Source organism: Etheostoma spectabile, chromosome 18 (genome assembly GCF_008692095.1).
Source record: "Etheostoma spectabile isolate EspeVRDwgs_2016 chromosome 18, UIUC_Espe_1.0, whole genome shotgun sequence".
In the NCBI taxonomy this organism is placed as follows: domain Eukaryota; kingdom Metazoa; phylum Chordata; class Actinopteri; order Perciformes; family Percidae; genus Etheostoma; species Etheostoma spectabile.
Genome location: NC_045750.1, coordinates 21,586,010 through 21,593,498, shown reverse-complemented (window position 1 = coordinate 21,593,498; position 7,489 = coordinate 21,586,010). Strand labels below are relative to the sequence as shown.

The following is a 7,489-nucleotide window of genomic DNA, read 5'->3' as shown; positions in this document are numbered from 1 at the left end:
ATATTGTACTTTTTACTCCACTACACTATTCTGACAGCTTTAGGTGCTTTACAAGTAAATATTTTGCACACAAAATGCATTTTATTCATAAAATAAAGTGTTGTTGTAAATTAAATTACCCAACAATACACTGGCTTACAAATGACGCTAAAATGATTATCTTATTAAACACTTTGTTGAGGATTTTTCTGCATTAAGTGCTTTTACTTTTAATACTTTAAGTGCATTTTCTTGATGATACTTATGTACTTTTACTTAAGTAACATTTTCAAAGGACCTTTGCTTGGGACAGAGTATTTTCAGTGTGTACTTAAGTAAAGGATTTGAATACTTCTTCTATTGCTGACCCCATCTTTCTCTCCCCCTCATTTTATAAGATGGTGACCTCAGCTGTTGGTGATGAGGCCTGGATGCAAGTCTAAAAAAAGAGTCTCAGTTCCATGGTTAACTGAAAACCAGAATTAAAAAAGCCCACTTACTACGCCCGGACCACCTCTATACATTCCACACACAAAGCCAGCCTTTTCAATCCTTGAGTCTGAGCTGAACATGCTTATTTAAATGAGCCATGTTATGAGAACTAGAAGTATTAATGACAGGCCTGCAGGGAAACCAAACGACCTGTAACCTCACTCAGCAATCCTTCATTTATAATTCCTTAATTTTTTAACGATTATGTGACTGCCTCCACATAGTTTGACGAATCGCAGCCTGCCAATAGGATTCAGTGTGAGTTGTCTCAGGGGACTGGAAGCTAGAGTTGATCAACAGCTTGGAGCGTGTTCAGGCAAGACGCACTGCCACATTCTGCCTTTTCTTCATCCTTGTACTGTAAGGAAACCTCAGAGCATGTCGAATTGCAACAAGCTCCTGGCGTTTTGAATCGTTCTGCCATTATATCTCCACAGTGGATCATGAGTAGATGTTTGTGACAAGCGACGTTGAATGAGAATGCAGGACAAGGCCAACAGGGACTCACAAAAGAAGTCATCGGGAGAGATCAGTGATCAACGTGTGCAACAGCTTCAAGGTACTGTGAAAAAAAATACTGTCTTATGCTGATGCTAAATACTGAGCCACTGTAAAAAAACAAATACTATGTTAAATCCAATGGTGTTGTCTAGTGTGTGATACGCAGGTATCAGTATACCCACTAGGAGAGCTCCAGGATTTCCATGCACTCACTTAAAAATGTACAATGACACACAACAACATACTTTCTATTATATTTTTGATATATTTTAAATTTGTCATCTATGTTTTTCCTCTTTGCATAGGCTAAATAAAGGTATTTCCACTGTAAATTGGTGTATAAAAGTGTATCTGAATCAATCAGAACTTCCTCGGGGAGGACACCTAGACCCCTCACTATGACATCCCCCCAAAGGCAGATTCTGGCCAATATATATATATATATATACAGTATATTGGCTATATATATATATATATATAAAACTATTGTCCCATGTGCCACACCGTTAAAGGAGGCTTTCAAATATTGTAACAGTGTGTTCAATTAGGAAACTGCCGTATCTTCAGCATCAAGTCCTTGTCTTCTCTTCCCCAGATGAGAGGAAAGCAGTGCGGAGGAGAACCTTCACCAGGTGGATGAATGTGTTTCTGCAGAGGGTAAGGGAACAAATCGATTCAGCTTTACTGTGACATTACACTTTGGCTCATAAATGCAATTACCAATGAGGTTTATGACGTGTTGTTTCCAGCGTGATCCTCCGATTGAAGTGCACGACCTGTTCACAGACATCCAGGATGGCAGGATACTGATGGCTCTGCTGGAGGAGCTGTCTGGGTGCAAGCTAGTAAGTGTCAAGTCTCGCATTGCCTGTCTCCACTGTGGAGATATGTCTGGCTACACCACACATAGCAAAGGAGAAAAAAACACTCGGGGTTGTTTGTATTTTCTTTAAAACCATAAAATGCGTCAAGCTCAATCCTCACGGGCCAAATCCGGCCCCTTGCAGATTTTAATCCGGTCACAGTATATCTTGGCAAGCCTTGCGTGCCAAACCAAAAGGCATTTTTTCTAAGGCTAATTCATTTTTTATTTTTTTTCGCTATCTTTTGTATGGCTTTCTATGTCGACAACAATGCGGCAAAAGTTGAAAAAAGTGTAAAACCCCCCCCAAAAGATGACGAAAATGTAGAAAAAAATACAAACATGCAGAAAAATGTATCAAACATATTTTACTTTTCCAATGCATGGCAATAAACACACACACACACACACACACACACACACACACACACACACACACACACACACACACACACACACACACACACACACACACACACACACACACACACACACACACACACACACACACACTTACTTAGTTATCCTGGAAATGTACTTTTGAAGAATACCTAATTACTTGCCTCTGGTCCATTTTAGCCATGTTGATTAGCCTTTTACCACATTTGTGAGCATAAAGGACACATAGAAAAATTCCAAATACTCAAACATTTCTTCTTTGATAGCTTCATAGGTTTAGGTCGTCTCCTCATCGCATTTTCCAACTGAACAACATTTCCAAAGCCCTGGCGTTCCTGGATGACAGACATGTGAGTGTGTTTGCTTGTAAGTCACCACATAGGGATATTGCTTTAATGTGCATTACATTTACATTTAAATCCATTAAAACTAGATTTCACTTGATGTGTCCTCCATGTTGTCTTTCAGGTGAAGCTGCTTGGCATCGATGCCTCTGCTATTGCTGATGGGATCCCCTGTGTTGTTCTTAACCTTGTCTGGAACATGATCTTGCATTTTCAGGCCGGTTTTTTCCCTATCATCTATCACACTAATTTCTTTATGTACCAATTCACTCCTTGCCCGGGTGTTTGTCTCTGTCTCTGACCTTACATACACTCCTCTCTTTTACTCTAATACAGGTAAAGGAGGTGACAGGAAGTCTCCAGAAACATTTGTCTTCTAGCCTCTCTTCCTTATCAATGAGCAGTTACCCCTCCTCCAGCAACCTCTCGCCCCAGCCAAATGACATTGGCAGCTACTCCTGCAACACTATGCCAAGCAAAGGCAGGAAGGCTGCCAGAGAGCCAAAGTACCATGGGAAAGCAATCAAGACTCTACTGCAGTGGGTCCAAAGATGCACATCAAAGTGAGTTTGAAAAAAGATCCAATCACTTGGTTGTTCTCAGCATGTTTGTTCTGAGGTACCCCCTCAGTTTCAATTCCGTGTTCAGGTGTTACAGCTGTAATAGCCTTTTAATCAAATCATAATTACATTTTTTTCAAATTAATTGAGCTGCTCCACAGTCTATCCTAGTACACCATGACACTAGCATGAAGTGCTAGAAGTGCCCTCCAGGGGTACAAGTATCCCTGGTTGGGAATCACTGCCTTATAAAGTCATTTTTGTGAATGAAACCTCCCATACGTAATCATGTGTGAGCTGGCTGAGTTGAAGTTCTTCTATTATGCAACTTTAAACGGCAGGTTTGGTGTGGAGATGCATGACTTTGGGAAGAGCTGGAGGAGCGGTTTGGCATTCCTAGCCATGATTAAGTCCATAAACCCAGCCTTGGTCGATATGAAGGAGAGTCTGCCCAGAGAGCCACGAGAAAAAATTCAGCTGGCTTTCATGATAGCTCATCACAGTTTGGATATACCACCTCTGCTGGAGCCTGAAGGTAAAAGCTTACTGACTAGAAAGTGCCTCACATTGATCCATTTCTATCCACAAAGACAAATATTGCCTGCACCTTCATCTAAACAGTACTACCAGTACCAATCTTCTAACAGTAAGTTGGCACTAGAAGCCCACCCCAGTGTTATGATACCACCTATCACAGACCATTTAAGAAGTTGACCCAACTAGAAATGAGCAGCAAAGGTCATTGCTACCTGAAGTGCCAATATTATTGTATCTTCATTATCACACAGAGGCTCAAACTGGCCCTCCAACCATCACAGTCTACCCTGCTACTCTCTAACGGGCTTATTCTTTCCACAGATGTGTTATGCACTTCACCAGATGAGCAGTCCATCATCACCTATGTGTCTATGTTCCTGCGGCATTGTTCAGGCACAAATGAGGTTAGTAGGGCTTTGAATAGTACGACATTGCTGAGAGTTAGATGAGAAAATGAATGCCACTCTTATGTAAGCTTTTATTCAATACTATTTAGAAACCACTTCAATTTTTTTCAAATGCTATAAAATTGAATAAGACACCCCAAAATGAATGAAAGGAGAGATTTGTACTGGCCAAAGAGCGTTGTGTGGAATCAATCATGTTATTTTGGGTAGTTAAAAAGAACATTGATACAGGAAAACGGGTCAATTTGACTCAAGGACAACATTAGGGTTACAGACATGTGGAAACAGCTAGCCTGGCTCTTTCCAAAAGCAAAGAAATCTGCATTCCGGCAACATTTAATTAAAATGTTATATCTCACTTCTTTAAAAGATTTATGTTTTACAAGACATTATTCTTAGGACGCAAAGTAGTGTTTTCTGGGATGGCAAAGGAATGTCTCACCTTACTCAGCCTCTGATTAACTTACCCTAGTATTCTTACCCTAACCCTAACCAATCTTACTCATCATGTCTAAACCTAATCAATCCGGCCATGAAGGCAACAAGTACTAGCCAATCAGAGGCATTGTAGGATGGTACATTCCTCCACCATAATAGAAAATGCAAAATTTGCATGCATGACTATCTGGTTGCAGTGAGGATGGAAGTTTTCTTAGTACCTATTAAAAAAAAAGAAGACATTTCATGTCTTTTAGTGAACCTTTGGACAGCGCCAGGCTAGCTGTTTCCTCTTTTTCCAGTCTTTATGCTAAGCTTAGTTAACTGGGTTGGGGTTGGTCTCTTCCTTTAAGACCAAAGACAAATGCATTCACAAATACTATGAACCAAAGAGACACTCCTTTGTGGGTATTATTTCAGTGATATCATGTAACATCACTAACAAACCCTATATTACAGGATCACACAACAAATATTGAAGATCCTGAGATCCCAACCTTTGGATCACTTGAGTCAGTCAGCTTTGAAGAGACCCTCGCTGAAGACCCAGAAGCCCAAGCTTTGCTCCAAAGATTGCAGAAGAGTGACGAGCAGCTACTGTGGATAAGCTGGGCTAGAAGATCCTCAGGGAGCCCCTGTGCCACCTCGCTTCCCACAAGTGAAGCTACGTCACCTTGCGTCAAAAAGAAAAGCAGGTGTCGAAGCATTTTACAACACCCTAGTCAAATGGACGCAGGCGTAGTTGGTGAAGAGATCCAATCGTGGAATGAGAAAGCGTCTGTGGACCAGGGCTACAGCAATCAAAGAGCGGATGAAAGCTTTTCTTTGAGCTCTGAAGAAGAAATCCACAGCTTGTTGGCACTGGACTCAGATGAGGAGGATGCCTACAGCTACATCCTGGATCTGAATAAAGAGGTTTTTCAACCATATAATCAGCTGATAAGACAAGCACCAATGGTTGAAGAGGAAACAGAGAAAGAAATGTTCCTGAATGGACAGAAGACTGAACATTCAAAACATCTAGAAGTATATGAGACGTTAAACAGCACTGGATGTAAACATCAAGGAGGCTCACTTGCACAAAATGTTGAATCGGAAATCAGGGATCAGTCGGCGATTCATAGCATATTCGATCGGGACAAAAATGAAAGTAGTTCCAGAGAGATGGCAAAAAGTATGGCTGTGGTTAGCATGAAGCTAGGGAAAGACAGCAGCGACAACGGTGAGGAAAGTGAAGATGAGAGAGTTTTTAGAGGACAGATTAATGATGATAGTGATTGTTGTGAAGAAGAACAGAGGAAGGTGAAGACAGAAAACACTCGATTGGTGAAGCATGGATGTGATAAATTAGCGGTTCTTGTAGATGAAATCAAGAACACAAAGCTTTTTGAAGTGGCAAGTTGGAAAACAGAGTTTGAGGAAGAGTCTGTAAGAGGGATTTTCGAAAAAGATGGACAAGTGAGTGAAAAGAGAGTGGTAGACAAAGAAGAAGCAGAAGTAAATGAAAAAGTATCATTTGATAAGGCTGTACATAAAGTCAGAGACGCCGGTGCGTGTAGCATTAACACAAAGGAAGAAAAGGATGGGAATACCCCCAAAATGGAAGATGAAGACAAGGTAGACTACAGCAGTGCAGTCACAAATTCAGTGGATTTTGAGGAAGTAAGAACAGTAGAGGTGAAAGACAAGATTAAGAAACATAAACTCATTGACAAGGTGGCAACAAGGATAGATCATCCTGGTAAAACTGCCCCAAAAAATGACACTAATGGAGCTGTTAACGTCCGTAGTGGTGAGAGCTGGACTCCTGCCTGTAGTGGAAGTTCTCAGTCCTTCAGGTTGGTCTGGCATTTGGGATTTAAGCACAATTGTCCATTTGCTAAGCATTCAATTTCTGTAACAATGTTTTAGGCATCCCAATTTAGCGTGGCAAGCTTCTCATTTCAAGCTGACGACAGAAGATTTTGTTGGCTGAAATGATGACTGATGCTTGCAGACTTCATCTGCTGTCTAGCGTAAAATAATGCCAACACCAAAACTAGGTGAAGTGGATGAAACCGCCATTTAAAGTTGACGATTAATGCTCCCAACACATTTAAAACAAGAACCCCAGTTTAGTCTTTTAGCATTACATCATGTATGATGTAATGCTAAAAGACTAAAGCTAAAACTACATGTCCCAGACCAAAAGGCAGAAACTTCAGTTATCGATAGAAGACATGGAAATGGGCGCTTGGGCAGCTCACCTGGTAGAGTGCGTATACGTACAGCTGACGCAGCTCCGACCTGCGGCCCTTTGCGGCATGTCATTCCCCTTTCATGACTTCAGCTGTTCTATAAAATAAAGGCCTAAAATGCCCCAAAAAACTTTAAAAAAGAAGACAAGGAAATAAAGTAGCAGCATTGCATTACAACGTAGAGCTAGCTGTTATTATTGTACAGCATTATAACTGAAAGTATAATGTTATTGGTTTTAACATAACCCTTGGATGATTTAAATGCTAACTATAACATACCTGGACAAATTGCCCAGCAGTTAGATTTATGGTTTAATGCTCATATCGTCAAACAGCACGCTTCCTTTTAACAACAGTAAAGGACTAACTGATGAGTTGGCAAATGTAACCTCCTATACCAAACCAAATAAAGAGCAGAACAGAGTTAGCCTAAGCTCTGATACACTAGCATCTTAGCTAACACAGGGTGGATGCTAACAGCTACTTTTGTAATGTAACCTATAACCTCACAAACTAATGTAGTTTACTAGTTAATAACATTTCCCTTCCCTTGAGAAAGACGATTATTTTGAACTTTACGTTTCGACTGATACAAAAAAAGGTTAAAACGGGAAAGTATTCACAGTAATTCAATAAATGCACCATCTTTCCAAAAGTCAATGAGTAATCATGATTTTAATATTGACCAAAATAATCGTGATTAGGATTTTTTCCATTATCGAGCAACGCTAAC

At 40.5% G+C, this 7,489-nt stretch overlaps 1 protein-coding gene across 6 annotated transcripts in view; it reads left to right on the top strand.

The window, feature by feature from the left end:
• Positions 1–7,489, top strand: part of clmnb (calmin b) — an 11,029-nt gene that overhangs the window by 2,217 nt on the left and 1,323 nt on the right. The window contains exons 2-11 of one of the 6 annotated variants that reach the window (XM_032542840.1): positions 696–787; positions 909–1,030; positions 1,568–1,629; positions 1,722–1,817; positions 2,500–2,583; positions 2,702–2,794; positions 2,914–3,140; positions 3,479–3,672; positions 3,996–4,078; positions 4,979–6,357. In XM_032542840.1, the coding sequence (XP_032398731.1) occupies positions 946–1,030; positions 1,568–1,629; positions 1,722–1,817; positions 2,500–2,583; positions 2,702–2,794; positions 2,914–3,140; positions 3,479–3,672; positions 3,996–4,078; positions 4,979–6,357 (2,303 nt within the window). In that variant the 5' untranslated portion in view covers positions 696–787; positions 909–945. Of the gene's footprint in view, positions 1–377; positions 1,031–1,567; positions 1,630–1,721; positions 1,818–2,499; positions 2,600–2,701; positions 2,795–2,913; positions 3,141–3,478; positions 3,673–3,995; positions 4,079–4,978; positions 6,358–7,489 lie in introns of all 6 variants that reach the window. The other 5 variants (XM_032542839.1, XM_032542838.1, XM_032542841.1 and 2 more) reach the window with 5 other exon arrangements.